Genomic DNA, 19,344 nt, shown 5'->3' with positions numbered 1-19,344 from the left:
CCCTCTCGCACCATCGAGTTGGGTCTCCGACGCACCTTCCTATGGGTGTTCATTGTGACAGAGGTACGCATGACAATATTGGGCGCAGATTTTCTGACCTACTTCGCCCTTGGTGTTGTCCTCCGCGCTCGTCGTCTCGTGGACACGACGACTAGAAACGTCTATACAAAGAATCCTCGCGCCTGTAACATCAACCACTAGAACGGTACCACAGATACCATTATTTTTGTTCGCCTCAATTCTGTTAGACTTCCCAGCCATCACGAGACCTTCCAATGTTGAGCTGCCAGTACGTCACAACGTCACACATCATGTTGTCACCACACGCCCCCCCCCCCCCAGTGTTCTGGCGGCCCAGACTGGTGACCACCTTCCCATCGCAAGGAGAGAGAGAGTGACCACATGCTGCAACTGGGCACCATCCGTCCTTCGTCGAGCAGTTGGTCTTCAGCTCTCCACGTGGTACCAAAGCGTGACCCAGGTGTTTGGCGGCCGTGCGGGGTTTACCGCACGCTCAACACGCGCATCGTCCCTGCTTACTGTCCACTCACTCACATTCATGACTTCGCAGCTAACCTAGCTGCAACGGTTATATTCAGCAACATAGATTCAGTGAAGGCCTACCATCAAATCCCTGTCGAGCCAGAGGACATACCTTAAGATTGCAATTGCGACACCATTCGAGCTTTCTGCGTATGTCCGCACGCCCTTCGAGCTGAGAAACGCAGCTCAGACGTTCCATAATTTCATCAACGAAGTGACCCGAGACTCCCTTTCGTCTTTGCATACATCCATGACGTCCTGGTGGGTAGTATTTCCTCTGAGCAGTATAGCAGTTATTTGCGCCTGCTATTTTCCCGGCTCCAGGAACACAGCTTTTCATCAACTCCAAAAAGTGCGTCATTGGTACCCACGACTCTGAGTTCCTCGGACAACGCGTGAGTTCCGAAGGAATCAGACCGTTGGAAAAGAAAGTTCAAGCCTTGTGCGAGTTCCCTAGCCCAACGTCACTACGAAAGCTCCGTGAATTTCTTGAGTTGTTTAGAACGACAGAAAGCTGAGCAAGTTGGTAAGGATTCATTATGCAAAAAGGTGAGGTGTGCAGACAGGACACAAGAGAAGAGAAGTGGCGTTCGTGTTGTCCACTTCTCTTGTGTCCTGTCTGCGCGCCTCATCCTTTTTTTGCATAACGAATTCTTGAGTTGGTCAACTTCCACCGACGTTTTTTTCCCAACATCGAAGTGCTTTGAACGGGCTCCAAGCAGTACACGAAACGCACAAATCTCAGCCGTTCCAAAAACCAACTATTCCCCTGACCCACAACTATATATACTATACTGCTGCTTGCCCTTCTCTTCCTCTTCTTTGACTTGCAGCGTTTTTTGTTATACAGTTACATTACATGTAAATACATGGTTTCTTGTGCTTCGGTTATTTGCCGTAGCCCCCTGAAATAACGCATTTCATTATGCACTGGAGGTAGTTTGGACAAATAAATACAATATATTACATACTAAACATACTCCAACACCGCTGGGGGCACGCGTCGCGGGCTCACCGGACTTCGGGTAGGTGACGATGAAGACGTCGTCGTTGCGTATCTTGAAGTCGGCCAGCCCCCGGATGACCTGCGGGTGCAGGAGGTAGCCCTGCAGCAGGACGCCCTTGTAGCTCTGCGCGCGCGGAACGGAGGCGGCGTACGACGCCCACGCCTGGTCTCCCGCCACCGCGGGGTCCCTCTCGGCCGGCAGCACTTGGTCGTCGCTCTCGGGGCACTTGCCGCTGCGCCCGGCGCCCGTCAGCAGGGCGCCCAGCGGGCTGCTGTACAGGAACTTGAGCGATATCATCGTCAGCAGCCTGCGCGAACGAGACAGAGAAAGAAAGACGGTCGGGAGGAGGGTTTTTCGAAGGAATCGAGACCCGTTCGCGTTACACACAGTTTGTAATACACTGTTCAAAGCAAATTGCATTTTTTTGCGAAGCATCCCGGACGTTCTCCACCATGGCTGCAGGGTGCCGCTGCTGTCTCGTTCAACAGCGCGCAGTTTAAAAAGAGAACGGTCACGTGTACCCCGGTAGTGGGATCGTCGCCCAGCGGATGCATGCCACATTCGTCCAATCATGAGGCCATCAGTGCACGAATGCTTCCATCGTGCCAGCGCCGACCAGCTCTTTCGATACGATCGCCGCGTGGGTCACAATGAGAAAAGCAGTGGGTGCACGTGAGCATATGTGCGCGCGCGCCAGCTTCTTTTACGCCAAGGACGCAAGAATGAAAATGGGTAAATCTATAGCATCTTCATTAACCGCTTCACGAAAGCTTCTATTCGCACGGGCTTCGGAATGTGCGTTAGATGTGCATAATTTCTAACGCCCACTGCGGGACGAAGACCCCTCCCAATATTTTTCATTTCAGCTTTTTTTTTTTACGACCTCGACTGCGCTTCCCTCTTTTTGGCACCCATTTTGTATGTATAAGAGACCACTGGTTGTCCGCCCGACTCATTACGTAGCCTTCCCCACTCTCTTTCTTCGTCTCAATGCCAGCTAAAATATCACGTACACCCGTTTCTTCTCTAAACCACGGCGCTATCTTCCCGCGTCTTAGCCCGACATTTTTCGTTCTGTCGCTCCCTCTGCGCGGTCCTTAAATTTCTCGAGTTTCTTTGCTAACGTTCAGAAGGAACTCGAGTTACATTACTCATCAATCTGGTGCCGCGGACAGACGCAGTTCTGCGCTATCTTCCGCAAATGTACGTGGACCGCATGAAGCTGAAGTAAGGCATCCATGCGTTAACTTTACAGCATGCTGCCTATAAACCACATGCTTTGCCTCACGTGACACAAAAATTATCCTCAAATATTTTGTGGCACGCCTTTACGACAATGAAATAAAAAGTTCGAAAAGCCGCACTCTGCATCCAATGTATCATTTTTTTGGCAACTAAGGAGAAAGGCGTTTGGTATGTATGCCGCAATATAATGTGCACTGAAAATGTTTTCTTTATTTTTGGGCGTATTTCGCAATTCAGATGAACGAAACATGCGGAAATGCATAAGTTCAGAAGTTTGACTCCGTTTTGTATGACACGTAGCCAGTACAGTGCTCGCAAAAACTTCGCAGTTTAGTGTGCAAGATAAGGTATAGAAAGGCCGAACTAGTGCGAAAATATAAACAACTGTGACTCACCAATACTTTCGCTATGGAGACGGACATATCGATAATATTTGCCCCAGTAGGAACAGGACTTTGACAAGTACCAGTTTTTGACATGAGGCGTGCTTTCCGCGCTTGATGAAGACAATTGTCTCATGATTGACTACAGGCCATAACGCACCTGATTTACAATGCCACAACAAGGCGGTAGAGACATGCAACCGAAAGTTTCGCGCAGATGTAGGTAACTAAAATAAGCCGGCATTAACTGGATGCGAAATGAGGCAAGCATATCCATAGGCTTTATGCTTTATATTGATTTAAATAGAAAATACTTGGCCACAACGGCCAAGTATTTTCTATTCTTATTAATGTATTACCGCAAACTGAACAAAAAGAAAGTTTTGAAAGAATACTCTATTAGTGTCTAAACTTAGTCAGCGTTTATCTTTGAGGCCCCTTTCAACTTTCGCCAAAACCTCGTTACGTGGGCAGTTTTGCATTCTACCTACATCGCAATTCAGCCCAGGAGGCTGCGAATGGAACCCACGACCTTGCAAACATCAACAGAATGCGCCGTACAGTTACTGGAGTGAACCGCATATATGTGGGCATGCGAGCTGCAAGCAACCCAGACCAGCAGTCACAAAAAGCTCTTAACGCTATAGAAGTGTTCGTAACACCAAATTTCTGCCAATGCTGAAGCTAGACATGTTTGCGAAGGCGGCAAGCCGATGAGGAGGAGGACTTATGAGAAGCTTTGCGTATACGAAACCCAATATTATCAGCACTTCAATCAGGAAAAGGCCGACACTCGCGACGGGATAATGATAAAACGCTTTATTGAGGGATCGCTCGAATGCCTACAAAGACGTGCAAGTACACCGACACAGCCACGCTCATGGCACAGCTGTGTCGCAGCGGCCACGATGCTGCGCTTAAGCCTTGCGCGCTTTCCGGCTACGCATGATTACGAGGCAAACTCGAGTGAAGTGGTTAAGGGAAGCCGCACTGGCGGTTTTGACAAAGAATTTTTTCCACGTGTATCGGTACTCCGGCAGACACGCTGTCGACCGTGGGGTACGGTTGCGTTCTCTGAACGCGATAGCAATTACACGGACGCTCGAAGCGCCTTCGCGTCGCCGTTGGCGTTGTCGTGTTGTCAAGAGCATCGACGCGCATGCACGGCTGGCGTTCGCGGCGTTACGTCTCGAAAGAGGCGCCGTGCGTTTGGCTGCATATAAACGACGCTGTGCTCAATCGGCTCTGTCGGAACCAGGCCAGGCGTCCGCTGATGGCATACCAGTTGTGCAATACCGTTCCTGCTGAGAAGGTGCGTGCAACCAACCTGCACCATGGTGCAATACTGATCCTCTGAGCGTACATTAAATCCAACCTCACGCACCATCGAGAGATGCGACGCCTGCAGCGCCATTGGCGGTGCTCTTCGTCGCGCCAGCGTCCCCAGATGCTCTTCAGCGAAACGCTGAGCGTTGCAGTCGCTTCCAGTGCACAGCCTTCGCGCGAAACTGCAAGTTTTGAAGCTATAGCTTTAGTTACTAACCGCGTCGAGGCGAGTTTCGCCGTCGCGAGAAATTTGACCTTCATTTGACCGCAGCTGCGCCGCGCCGAGCTCTGCCGCCGCCACCGGCTTGGCGCATGCGCTCACCGCCGCTGGGTCACCGCCTGACCACGTGACTCGCTGCGCGCCTAGCTTAGAGGAGCGCCGCGCTCGCCTTAGCTGCTTAGTCAGTGCGAGCTTTGTCATGGATGACAGCGAGGCCGGGCTGTCTTCTCCGAGCGTGGCGCGGGAGCGGCAGGCTTTGAGCCGTAGTCGACAAGTGGCGTCTGACTACCCCGCGGATATCGCCCGGCGAGCTGCTTCGCTGGAGAGCGCCCGAGATGCAACAGGCGTCGCACCGTCGAGATCAATCTACCGCCCGCGATCGCGCCCTGTCCGTTTGTGCTTCGACGCTGCGCATGTTCGCGGCGTCTCTTTGCATGTCTAGCACTTGCGCTTTCCCTGTGGCACAACAGGCGTGGCATCGTTCAATGAAGCGTGTCTACCCAGGCCTAATCACAGTCATGTCTGGCCACCGACCTAACCACAGCCGTCCTACCTCGCTTAACAATGATTGTATACCTAAGTAGATAGTTACAGCTAAATCAAAGGTTAACAAAGTGACTTAACGTTAACCAAAGGCTTAACCAGGCTAAACCAAGCTTTCACTTTGCATATCCAGGGTTAGCTGACCTAAGTTGCAGCCAATTTCTTGTGTTTAGTGACGGTGGCGTGGGAAAACGAGACAAAAACACTGAACTGTCAACGTTATCTGGTTGGCTAAAAAAGTGGACCCCTTTGCGACATGGTGACGCGGTGAAACTTGTGACACAAATCTCAAAGCTAGAGATAAAAACCGGACGAACAAACAAACAAACAAACAAACAAAGCTGACTCGAATGCGCACGTTAGGCCTTGTCCCGTGCGCTTGAGATTCAGTTTCAGGGGTCGAATCAGTTTCAAATGCTAAGAATTTCTATGCCTACCCAACGAGAATGTTGTCCGTCCGTCACATAAGTCGAATGCAATGGTTCATACCCTACCCCCCCACCCATATACTATACCCCATGTCCCCCCCTCCGTAAGTAATGAATCATATCCCCATTAGCAAGCAAAAAAATGCAATGGCTCATACCAAAGTAAGAATGAGGCTACAACCGCTCAGCAAAGTGAGGCAAACAGTGCATACAGTAATTGAAATCACCCATACAACACACAGGACAGCATACGTTTCTATAAAGAACAACCTCAAACCAAGCATCCGAACCATCCACAGAGCACTGCATACACTCCTCTCTCCCACTCAAAAAATATAGTGGTGGTTTTGCAACAGCTTCGCTAGAAATGCAGGTTGATAAGGACCGCTAAGAGTTGATAAGGGTCGGATCATGCTCGATAAGCTCGAGAACGACCGATGAGGGTTAGGCATTTATACTGGCCGCATCGAATTTCATAACAATGATAATGACACCGGGCTGCGTGGAGAGGAGCAAGTGGCGCAATGCTTACGCATACGTGGACAACTCCCAGAGGAGTTTCTGCGTCATTTTTTTTTTCGTTCTCAAGTGAGGTCTACCACTGGCCGGCTGCTCTCGCTACTTAGTATGCCCACCATACCGATTTGTTGGCATCTATTGGTATACGAACAACTCTAGCGAAAGAGCTTTCTCTGAAGGCAGGCCCAGGTCACTAGCAGGTTGGAAAGACTTCAAGAGGAAGCTTTAGGCTCAGACCCAACTCTAACGCGGCCTATTCAAATACAGGTAAAACGCAGAAACACTTTTCTGAGAAAACCCCTGGACCAATTTTAACGAAATTTGTTGCATTTGAGACAGAAAGTTAAATTCTAGTGAAATTTAGAAGCGGAATTTCGGTTGAAAGCCTGAATTTTCTTAAAGGAGTTTTCGAAAATTCGGAAGTTTAAAAAGAAGAAACAGAAGCACGATGTTTAGAAATTGATAGCTCTGCATGAAGAACAAGTATCGTGTTTCTATAAACGGCATCCATTAGATCATTCAAAGCGGAGACATTCTTTTTCGCTTTATATCTCACATGAATTTGTTACGTTATGTTCAAGGGTTCTGCAAAAGTTGTATTTCCGTATTACTAAACTTTTTCAGATTCATGTGTAACATATCAATTTTGTCAGCTTTTGTTGTACTATCAGATGAAATTCACAGAATTGTGATATAGTTTTTTTATTGTTGAGTTACAGAGTTTAGACTTCATAGTATCGTTTTCTTAAATTTAATTTATTTTTCCCAATATTTATTAAAAGATTGACGACCTAAAGCAACGATTCCAAACGATCAGTCACTAGATTTGAAGTATTTCTTTTAAATGCAACAAACCTCGTCAAATTTGGTGCCGTCGTTGCCGAGAAAAACGAATTCTCCTTTTACATGCATTTAGATAGGAGCACCCGAGCTAAGGCTTCCTATTAGGTACGAGGCTAAGCTCACGACTGACACTACGGTGTGATCAGAGTTGATATGGGCTTAACCATAGCTCAGGATGGTGTCAAAGGTTTGGCTAGCGGGGTGCCGACTCGACAGACTGCGTGCCGAAGCAATAATCACGTAGAAGGAATTCGAAAACACTCGCACGTATATCGTTCGCAACGCATTATTCGGAAATTAAGCAACCAAGAACTCCACAGTTCCTTTCTTTTTTTTTTGCAGACACTCGTGTTACTCACGCGCTGGACACACAGCGGCAGAGATGCGAGAACAGCTCGACAGCGGAGCAGAGCCAGGACACACTCGCCTTCCAAGTCTTTTCAAATAAGAAGCCCAAACGCACACACGGTACAGACGTGCAGCGCGCGCTGGCCGCACGCACGCACGCACACACTAGGGACGACTCCGGACAGGGCCGCAGACCAACATCGGGCGCACAGCGAAACGCACGCGCTAAGGGCAGCGGCGGTCAGACACGGACTGACGAACGACGGGACAGCCGGCCCGATTCGGGACTGGGGCGAGAAAGCCGGCCGAAAAGGGAGGGAAAAAGCCCACGGAAAGAAGTCGAAGACACCGGCGCAGCTAGGGAGAGAGAGAAAGACGGCAATAGGGAGAAAGGAGAAAACTGGGTCTCGAGCCGGCCCGTTCCTTCCGGCCGCAGCCCGGCCCCATCGTGGGCGGACGCCCCCGTTCTCTTTCCCCATTCCCTACACACCCGCGAGCAGGTATGGAAGCGGGCTTGAAGGCGGAGTGGAAGAGACAGTGCACGTTACGATATCGGGGCTCCGAGAGAGAGAGAGCGCTTGGCGAGGACGCGGAGGAAAGGTACGCTGCTCGGCCGCTCGCCGGGTCACCATTGATTGGCCAGGTGCAGGGAACAGAACGCGCGCCGGCCTGCTACCGATGCCCAGACGTTTTACCAGGAAGGGAAAGTGCTGCGTGCAAAAGCGCACGGGCCCGCGAGTAGGGCCGCGTTTCATTGTTTTAAGACACATCATTAAAATACATATATTATAGTGCTAGTTATGCTTCGACATTCATCCACCACGGATACCGCAAGTGTGACACATGGCGGTAACGCAGCCTATTCTTCAGGGGCATTCAATCCACCAGCACTCGGTGTTACCAAGTGACCCCTCTCTTAAAGGGATACTAAACACCAGTTCGATTTAAACTGGAAATGCATTGGCAAGTTGGACGAACTGGGAAAGTTGAAAGTTGCGTCAAACCAAAGTTTACGCGCATAGATGTGTGTTCGTCTTATCCAAGCAACCTCACCAGGGGGAAAAAAACGGAATGTGAAATTTACAAACTATGAACCCCTCCCCCCCTCTTTCTTTAAAGAACCGTGGCGCTGTACAGCGTAGGCGTACTTAGTTTCTTTCAAATGTGCGCCTGCGGTGTACAACATCCGGTTAATATGTTTTCATAGTATTAATGCGTTTGAACTGTAAGGGTACTTCGCCCACTTTCCGAGGGTTATCTACCTACGTTTTCTACGTATGTTTGTATCTAACCGTTTTGCCGATTATCTGGTTCGCTGGGTAGCCTGTGGTGGGATGGTTGGCGCGTCGGGCTACTGTGCTGAGGTAACAGGGTTCGAAAACAACCATCGGACTAACTCGGGTCATTGAGCATGTGGCAGTACGTGTGTGTCGCTCTTCAACGAACGCCTTCGACGCCACTTTGGGTATCCAGGTATCTGCCACCGAGACTGTGCCACTTTACAATGACGAAAAAATAACCCTCAAGCTTCTTCGAACCTGAGCGGAATCGAGCCCACGTCACCAGGGTTCCACAAGGACAAGCAACCCGACACATAAGCTACCTGCACCACAAATGCACTGGGCAAGTGTCACTTTTCAGTGAACGCCTTTCACGCCAGCGCTTTAGCAAATCTGCGCCGTCAACGCGCTGGGTACGTACTAATGAGTGTGCGGCAAGCGAGGGAGCAATTTCCTTAGCTTTCGCAGGCACCGGCGCGCTACACGTCTCGTCTCAGAGGCCACGCGCGTATTTCTCGGCAGTGCCACCAGATGTCGCAGCGTGTCCACAAAGAAGCGCGACAGAGGAGCCCGGTTTCCGCATGACGGCGGTGTTTGTGAGCGTTCGCCACGTATTTTTTCGGGGGCCACGCGCAAGCGTGCCCAGCGGCGGCGGCAGCGCTAGATGCCGCCGAGGGTCCTTAGGGCCCGTACATGGTCGCTCCGCCCGTCCGTTCCGCCCTCGTCCGGTCGCGAGCGGAAGCCCGAAAGGCGGAAGGTGTCGCAAAATTCGTTGCAGGCTCAATCCGCACGAGCGGAACGCACGCGCACTCCTATTGGGCGACGCGGCCTGTTGACAGCTGGCAACCGTTCGGCGGAGCAAAGGTGTTCAAGGTTGGCAACGACCTTTGACAGCAGACGACACTGGCATATTTTTGCAGTTGTGATTTCAATTTTCCGCGTTCCGGCGAAAATGCGACTCTAGGCTGCCACGTTCTGTTCTGCAGCCGTATGTGTTGCATTGGCACCGTCATCCTTCTTCGAAACATTGCACAGTCGTCTTATCTGCGCCACCTTTTACAGATGTATTGCAATCGCATCACGTCGCAGCACGCGATGTATTCTCGGATGATTACTTTCAGTGCGCGCTGCCTTGGCTGGTTGAACAAAACCTCTCTAATTATCCAACGTGATGCGTTCTGCGTCACGCGAAACTGATAGTGTCGCCGGAAGCGCGGTGGCGCGGTTTCTGTAGTGCTAGTGACAGCTTGCAAGAATACGGAACACACGCACATCTGTCGTGGAATGCATTTGCGTAGGTCGCCAAGACGCACCTTTTTTCCACTGAGCACGCGTGTGAGGCTCCGAGTACAGCTTGCTGACACGCTTGCTCGTGCTTTTTTTTTCACTCTGCCAATTTTAAGAGAGTGCTTAAAGCAGTTGGATTCATGGAATGCCTTTTCCTTAAATTATTTGCTCAGCGATGACTGAAGTTCTCACCGTGTGCAAAAAAAAAAGTTATGCATAAGTGGTTAACTTCATGCAGCAAGGAATTGAAGGTTAAGCAGTGAATGTACAATTCGTTATTACTGGCTTAAAGCAATATGTATGTATTGCGGTGACCTTATGCAGATATATGCGTAATCATAAGATATGTTTCTAAGGGGAGTATTTATTTGAAAGCATACAATTTACATTGCTGATAAGAAAACTTATTTTGAGTGAAATCAAACAATTGCATTCTTTCTTGCCAGCCTGGGTGGCCAATATGTTGCCACCTTACTACTTAACATACCTAATCTAACATTTCAACAATGTACAAACGTTACAAAAGCGCACAAAATTAAGCAGTACCTTGACAGGCATGCTCCCTCTCTCACCCATGGCACCAAACAAGGATGTTCGACTTGAGACTGTTTGATACTGTCGGCATCATACATGCTTGTTCTATTTTGATTGCTCTGCATATAAAAAATAAGCTCTACTCAGGTTATATGAGTTAGTTGGGCATGGGCTGCATGTTGTTTATGTATTTATGTAGTAACAACCTTGCTAGCTCATACACAGCCACATTTTAGGAAAATGAAAAATGCATGGCATAACATTAACAGCTGGCCAAGGCCTGTATTCATTTTCAAAGCAAAGCGATATTATCAAGTGTAGCTTAGCAGTGAGTTCGGTGACCTCTTTTGGTGTGAAAAGGTTGATGTAGTTAGTAGTTTTGTGTTTGTCTTTCTTACTTAGTTGCTGTTTTAACATGCACATGACAATGAAATGAAGGTGCATAGGGCAGAGGAGAGGGCCACACAAAAAGCGAAGAAACATTCATTGCCATTTTTTTATTTACATAACAAAACAGCGAATAGTTCCTTAGGTTCAGTTTTGTGAATAATGCACTAGGTGTTCTGCGTAAAACTCAAAGATTGTAGTGCTCTATTACCTATTCACTATTCGGGTAGCCAAATGAACGATACTCCCATTAGCACTGTGAGAGCACAGAAATTTGCAGTCAAGAGGCCGTAGTGGCTCAGCCTCTGTGGCAATTATCAAACATAATTGGCTTAGTGAGGCCCAAAATACTAATTCGGGTAACTATTAATAGCAGTAGTCGGGGGCACGCTTGAAAGGCACCATTAGCAGTCCGCACGTCAAAGCACGTCAAAGAGCAGTCAAGTCGTCGCCACTGTTGGTGAAATGGCAGAAGTCAATGCGAAAATGACATCCGCTGTTGGCAGCTTGCATGCAAACACACATTCATGTGGTGGCATTGCTTATTTTGATTACCTGGCCAAGACAAGTTATGTGAATAAGAGAACAATTATCAAACATCATTAGCTTAGTTAGGCCCAAAATACTCAGTCGGGTAACTATTAATAGCAGTAGTCGAGGGCACGCTTGAAAGGCACCATTTGTAGTCTGCACGTCAAAGCGCAGTCAAGTCGTCGCCACTGTTGGTGAAATGGCAGCAGTCAACGCGAAAATGACAGCCGCCGTTGGCAGCTTGCATGCAAACACACATTCATGTGGTGGCATTGCTTATTTTGATTACCTGGCCAAGACAAATAATGTGAATAAGAGAACAATTATCAAACATCATTAGCTTAGTTAGGCCCAAAATACTCAGTCGGGTAACTATTAATAGCAGTAGTCGAGGGCACGCTTGAAAGGCACCATTTGTAGTCTGCACGTCAAAGCGCAGTCAAGTCGTCGCCATTGTTGTATTTGTTTATCTGACAGCATGTAAGCACAATTATTCACCCTGAATAGCTTTGCTAGCATTGTTTGTACTAAAAAATGCTGAGTGAAGTTGAATGTGTTTTATTGATGCAATTATTTAATTCACAAGCCATCGGCATAGCGATCGACGGCCAGGTTCAGACAATGACATTTGTGAAGTAATAAATGGTGAAAGTTGCAAAAGCTATCAGTGCACTGCTTTGCTGGGCTTCATTTACTGAAGAATGTCTTTGCAACGAAGAAAGCATCAGACAGGAAATGACACCCCACTGCACAATGTTATTCGTGTTGAAAGTTTTTGCCATCATATGTGATGGGCAGCGAAACCATCCGTTTACTAAGACTGATTGCATGAAAAATGCAACAGGATAGCAAGGTGTTGTTTCACAATATGGCACCCTTTCATGTGCACTTCTGGTGAGCTGCCACATGCACTGATCCATTAACATGAACAGAGGTAAGAGGCAAAGTTGCTGTGCAAACCCCACGACGCTTTTAAGAAAACGTATCTGTAAACCTTTCTGTTTTCATAAGTGATCAAAATTTGTTTTGAGCAAGTTGGTTAATCACATTGCGGCAACAACACAAGAAGCAAGGACAGAAAACACAGCGAGTAGGCAGATTGAGAAGATGAGGTAGACCAGTGAGAAAGGCTTTATTAAGATGGAAGAGGCCAGCCCTGCCGTGTACATGAGTTAGTGGTTTGAATGAGATTGATTAATGAAAATGTGTAATGACTTTGCTGAAAGAAAACTAGCAAAAGCAAATGCTAATATAATATAAAAGGACAGAAATAAGGGTAAGCGTAAACACACATGGAAGCAGGCACGTATTCACACACAAACGCGAGAACTAAGAAAAACTTCAATATAAAGAAATGTGGGAAATAGAAAAAAAAATGACAAACGCAAGAAAACATACATTTACAAACAGACGCGGGTGGAGGTATTGCAGGAGCGGTTTCACAAGCTGCTGTGCCTACCTTCTCATATGTTTTCTTTTTTAACCGTTGTCTTAACACTGTCTTGGGAATTTTTAATTGCATTCATGACATTAGTGCTCTCAGGCGCGTCCACATTTCACGACAGCGCTGAACGTCTTGACGTTATGCAATTATTATGATGTTCCCTAATTGCCCTCCACCGATAGAAGCATCTTCAACCACGCAGAAACAACTTTTGAAAGAAACGATAGATGTACGAAGCAGAAAAGGCCGGTGTGATAGGGCTTATTTGTAAGGGTACTAAATATGAAAACGCGATCAGCAACACTTATGCTCAGTTCACTTCTGAGCACACGAACATCGCGTAGTACGACCACTTCTACACCCAGTAACGCTGCAACACATCGCACATACATATCACGATTTGTAGCTTGCAAACGCACTTCATAACAGCAAGCGCACAGCTCGAACGTCGCGGTCACCATGGCGCATCGCAGCCGGCAAAACGGCTCACACGCAGTATAGCACACGAAGAATGGCAGCGATAACGAGGCGATAAAAACTTATCGCTACTGATCGTATCATTACTTCTGAAAGTTGCGAAGGGCTGGCGTTCACCACTCCGCGGCAACGATCCGCATACACAGAGCAGAAACCAAACGTGTACGCCGGGTGCGCCAAACGGACGCTACTTATTTCGCCACGCCTTGAACGTGTGTGCTGCTCAGAATTCACGTGTATGTGATAGAGTTCTCGTCTGCGACGCACACGCGTAGCATGGCACAAGAAATCACGAAGTCGACGGCTTCAAATGTTTCTTCCGACGCTCTCGTAAACACAACACACACTTCCTGCGCTCCGTCTCTTTCTGTTGGCGATCGCACGCACTGATGAGGTCTGGAAGCGTACACCGGCTTGCTTCTTCCGATGACTATCTCCGTGGGTGCCACATATCTCTGGTGAAAATCACAAAAAGGAGAAAAAAATAGACTGTTTCTGACGCGGCTGTAGCCTAGGCCTGGCGTCCCCGCTTCGCTTCGCTTCGAGCACGCGCCATGTTTGCTGTGACGACAGCCGAACTATCCGCCTCGGACCAGCCAATGAGAGACGAGCAGGCGGCCGGACGGGAAACTTGCGTCCGCTCCTCGCTCACCAGTAGAGAGGCATACGCACGCGGCCGGACGAGGGCGGAACGGACGTGCGGAGCGACCATGTACGGGCCCTTAGGGGAAGTCCGAATGAGAAGTCCCGCCTCACACAGAACTCGTTTTGACGGTGGCAATACGCTGTGTCGCTCTATTGGAAAGGTTATCTTTGTGCGCTAGTCGGGTAAATGCAGGTGGACGGAGGCGTTGGGGCGGAGGTGTAAACGGGACCGGCCTGCATGGTGCAGCCACCTGGTAGCGCAGAGCTCGAACAGACAAAAACAGCTAATACTGCAGTAACCAATGTATTCTACTTCACTGCAGGTGTAAATTTGACAGCAACATGATTACGGCAAGGTCGAAAATTTACACCAGCAGCGAAGTAAAATACTCGTGGTTAATGCAATGTTAGCTGTTTTTGTCTCTTTGAGCTCTGCGCCACCAGATGGCTGCACCATGCACGCCGCTCCTGTTTACACCTCCACCCCAACGCCCCCCCCCCCCCCCCCCCGCCCCCTGTCCGCCTGCGTGCACCCGAATACCGGGCAAGCTTAAACATGATTTTAAGGTCTGTGAATTTGCGGCAAAAACTGAATTGTTTAGAATGTCTTTCTATCCTAAACCCATTAGGGAATGGAATAGACTGCCGAGTGATGTTGTGAGGGTTGAATCAAATAATGCTTTCTTTTGGATGTTGTCTATTGTAGATGTGCATCGCTAAGGGCTTCGGCCCAGGAGCACAGGTGTCGTATGAACTTATTTTTGTACACCCCCCCCCCCCCCCCCTATAATGCCTTGGCGCTGTGGGTTCCTTATAAATAAATAAATTGGAGGCCCCCATAAAGGCCAAACCTATATTTCTTTTTTCGCATTTCGCACAGGCGCTTCAGCGCCGAAAAGTTATCGTGACGTCCCAGAATTGCGTGTATTTTGGCCTATTTAGGCCATTCCAACGCAGAAAAAGCTCTCAAAGAATCGCTACGTTGAGTCTCTGGTTCTAGTGAAATGCGATGCATCCAATGTTTACCCATAGGCTGTTAACTAGACAAAGAGCAGACGTTGTTATAATCTATAACGTCACGGCCAGTTGGTACCGGAAATCAGGGGGCCGTCAATGCCTCTCTTTTAAAATTTTCATTTTTGCATCTTTTCTGGTTCGCCAAGGCTCGTCTTGTGGTAAGAGTGATTGCTTTGCTATTGTTTAAGCGTAATGCCTTATACAACATTCCTGAATGTTCAATTTTAGTATACCTCTTCAGAAATGCCTAGTACAATGCTACTTTACTTCAGTCACCTTTCGAGAAAATAAGCATGCAGCATGGCTTAAACAGCCAGGACAGCTGTACACCGACATTAGTTAAATAATTATTTTTTTTTTACCAAGAACACGCAATAGATACCGCTTCACAGACGTGCAAAAAAAAAGCGCGTTCTGATTTTACTCATTAGACCAGGTTACGCTGTGACCTCACTGGAGCAAGCGTCACACAGATCAAACTGCTTGCATATCATTGAGATATATATTGCAACGTTTATTGAAACAAAAAAATCGCTGTGGCTTAGGTAAGGTTAAGCCCAGGATGCGAAGCATACTAGCCTTTATTTTAGTTGTTGAACCACTGTTTAGCCTGGTGAACTGCTGTTGCTTGGCTATATTTGGTTCGGCTAGACGAAGAAACAACTCATGCATTACTGCTTCGCCTTCAAGAGTGGAACGCGACAGCGTTCCCGTCGACCCGCCAAGGGGTGTAAGACAATGGGCTACAGGGCAGCGACTACGCGCCCCGCATTGGACGCGGTGAGCGTCGAGCAAAGCAGCGTTCGGCGCGGCAACGAAATGTGCGCCTGAGCAAGAGACGCACGCCTTAGAAACAGCTCGTTTCTAAGGCAACACCGCATTCACTAGAGGCGCTTTTGTACCGCTTTGAAGCATCGTACTCGTGGCTCAGTGGTAGCGTCTCCGTCCCACACTCCGGAGACCCTGGTTCGATTCCCACCCAGCCCGTCTTGCAAGAGTTGAGCCAAAGCCACTTCTCCTCTGTCGTGACGTCACGGTGTCACGTGGTTTCAAGGCGACACCGCCGCGCCTGAGGAGCTGGGTTGAGCTCTCGTAATATGCTTCGCATAAAAAAAGTGAAGAAAGCTAGTGGGTGGAGCCCCTATTCCAGAGCCCCACTGACTTGAGAGCTCCGCCGTGCCTGGTCGAGGAGCGCTAGTTGCATCTCCCGATTCTCGCTGGCGAGCCAAATCTCCCGCTGCTCCCTTCCAGAAAGTGTGCCGGTTATTTTTGGTGTATTAATTTTGGATGGCCTGTTCTGGCAATCTCACGTAATGTGGGCGAGACTTGGCCGGCCTCCGTACCAAGGACAGCGAACGCTGTACAGCGTTTGGTGAATGGCATGTTTCAAAGGTTTCTACGTTTGAGACGCGCAAACCTGCAAACCGCTTAGTTGCTAACGTGAAGCGAAACGTAGATGCGTACCGACCGGAGCACACCACAAACATATTAGCCGCAACCTATTGTAAACCTATTACGCGCTCTTTGCGTGCTGAGGAAAAGGTATGGGCAACTGACATAGTTTGTAAGAAAGACCGCCTGACTGCACCACTTTTTTCTTTGTCTTTTTTTTTACAATTTTTGCAATATAAGGACGTTTCTAGTGTATTCTGGTTACGTGTCCTGGATTGCGTTCTTACGTGTACCAGTATTGAGAACCTCCGATTTCTCGGGGTCAAGTTAAAAAAAAAACTACAATTGATTTATTTTTGATGTTAGGTCCATGCCCTACGTGCGTCATTAAGTGTCCCCTGACGTTTTTCAGCACTATCCCCAGTGCAGGTGCCGGATGCGTTGCTAGACAAAGAGTTACCATAGGCACCATACAGTTACCCCAAGAACGATGTGTAGTACACAGATTTCCCTAATCTTGAAGTTCGTGGCTTCGAACGCTCTTGTAACGTTAGTTTGTACGCCTTATCTTTCTACATCTCGACGGAACTGCAGCACAGAGCGAGACAACGCGGCTGCACACCCGAAATAATGATTGCACAAGTGACGATTGCACAAACACACGCAAATGATTACATTAAAGTCCACGTGTGAACAACACCTTCTTTCTAGGTACCCAAATTCTTTTTTTCATGGGTGCTGAATGGGGGCCCGCCCCATTCGCGCATTTCCCTCGCGTAGTTGAGTTGTTGTAACTGTACGGCCACTGCGTTTGGTTTTGCTGCCCGAGGACATTCTGGAGTTGCGATTCGTGAACGCCTCAATATGTATCACGTGATATCAAATGCGCGTATTTAATCTCCGCCTTTCCCAATAAGCCGTTAGTTGCGGTTGCAGCGAAGTTTCGCACGTTCGGTCGAAGTTGTTTCATTCGCGAGCTGGCTTTCTATGATCTATGGCCGATTTATCTTGGGAAAAATAAATGAAAAAACGCGCACACGCGCATACTTCAGCCCGCGTCCGCCAGGGGGAAGGGGGAGAAAGGGTTTGCGGGGAGCCAGGTCGTCCCGTTCGCCCGGAATCGGGTCTCTCGGTCACCTGCGTCCGTCCGGCAATCGATCTTCGCGCAGGCGGACCGGGTGCGCTGTGCGCCAGCCGGATGCGTGGTGGCGGTGAGGACAATGAAGAAAGAAAGAACACACACACGCAGAGAAATTTTTTTTTTAAAAAGGAGGAGGAGTACGCGCGGTTGATCGAAAAACCTGGCAGAAGTGGTACGTTCGCGAGCGATTACCGTGGCTGCTCTAGAATGCCCCGGGAAATCGCGTGTCGGCGAAAAATTCCGCGAGCATGACGCCAAGGGGGTCTCGATGAGGAGAACTGCTTCAATTTAAAAAAAAAAAGCTCGATCTGAGCGCACACGCTTTGTTGAGCACAGAAGCAGCAGCAAAACTTGGAACAGTAAAAGAACGTCAAGCAGTTGATACATAATGGTTACCCTTGGCAACAATTCTATTGCCGATTTCCCTTGCTTCGTGCTCGTCCGTATAAATGTGTTTGAAGCAAGTTACCTTCTTGCGTCCTTTCACCACGAGGAGACTTCCAGCGGAAGGTCCGAAGACTGGCGGGTTAAACGTTTCCGCGAACAATTTATTTTTCGTAAATATTGACGCACCCGCGTTCGTAAGACGATGCCAAATTCCAAAATTTCATTAAGAAAAAGTACTTTTGGGCGAGTTCGCCGGTATGCAATTGTGAGTTTCGAGCCGAGGCCTGTGACATAGGCTCTTGCAACGTTTTTTGACCGAAACAGGGCTAACGTTATGGCGAGCAAGCCGGGTGACAGGGATCAGGCGTTCAGGAATTTGCTTTATTCTGTAGTTTCACAGCACACACGAACTCATCACTTCCGCCAGCTGGAAATTCTCGACTAATTGTAAACGCGCGGCGGAAATGAAGGTATACGCTCACACTGCGGTCAGCGACCTGCTGCTGACGAGACACGGAAAGGCTCGCAACGTTTACGATCACAAAGTTCCCAGTAAAACAAAGCGCCGGTTCACGTGTTTAACCAGAGTAATTGCCAGTCTTAAATCTAATAACAGTCCACTTATTGGCTGCGCCGTTTTCGTTCATAGTGAGCATCCGCAGGAAACATGGCACAAGCACACAAAGTTGCGATCTCCGTGAGGCCGCTATCGCGTATGTGCTGGAAACGCTGTAGCTGTACAAAAAGTACAGGCCAGCGCCACTAACTCATATGAAGAGCCGAACGGTGGGGGATACGCCATTCACGGTTGTTTCGCTCGCGCGTGCTATCACTGTAGCTTTATATTCCTGTGCGCTTACCGTCATGGTTTTGTAGGGTGGTTATCAAAGGAGAAGACGGATCATGAACGGAACACTAGTTATATACTGAAGAAGAAAAAAAAATTGACAACCACCATACTATGCTAGTATACTGACGTACGGCGCAAGAAATTGATGTTTAGGAAGGAAATTTTATTTTAACAAAAATGTGCGGATCCCACGCACTGTGAGCACCGATGCAAGCGAAGCTTTGCATGCTGTTTGGTTTGGTTGACGATAATTAGCGGTGATGCTGGCGGCGAAAATGCAATTTCTTCAGCGTTTATTCCAATATGAGAGCGGTGAGTTGACGGCCTAGACGCTGTCTTACAAGAACGCTCATTGGCTGAAAGCAGTGTCTCTTGGGGTCAGTATAACTAACTCTATATGAAACGCCTCTGCCTGTCTGCGGGACGACAAATCGGGGACGTACGTTTCCGTGACCAAGCGCTAGCATGAGGCTCACCCTTGCCTCAATCAAAGTATCACGGCTCTCACACTACACGTAATCGGCGTCTCCATAAACGACGGCAATACTTCGGTGATCCGGCGGGCAC

The 19,344-nt window shown here is 48.5% G+C and overlaps 1 protein-coding gene across 4 annotated transcripts in view; it reads right to left on the bottom strand.

The window, feature by feature from the left end:
* The window catches only part of LOC139048040 (sulfotransferase 1B1-like), a 362,107-nt gene that overhangs the window by 60,917 nt on the left and 281,846 nt on the right, over positions 1–19,344 (bottom strand). For all 4 annotated transcript variants that reach the window (XM_070522422.1, XM_070522423.1, XM_070522421.1 and 1 more), the window contains exon 2: positions 1,559–1,857. In XM_070522422.1, the coding sequence (XP_070378523.1) occupies positions 1,559–1,847 (289 nt within the window). In that variant the 5' untranslated portion in view covers positions 1,848–1,857. The remainder of the gene's footprint in view (positions 1–1,558; positions 1,858–19,344) is intronic.

The sequence above is a fragment of the Dermacentor albipictus genome, chromosome 7 (genome assembly GCF_038994185.2).
Source record: "Dermacentor albipictus isolate Rhodes 1998 colony chromosome 7, USDA_Dalb.pri_finalv2, whole genome shotgun sequence".
NCBI lineage: Eukaryota > Metazoa > Arthropoda > Arachnida > Ixodida > Ixodidae > Dermacentor > Dermacentor albipictus.
The sequence above is the reverse complement of the archived record's forward strand: the minus strand, read 5'-3'. Positions and strand labels throughout refer to the sequence as shown.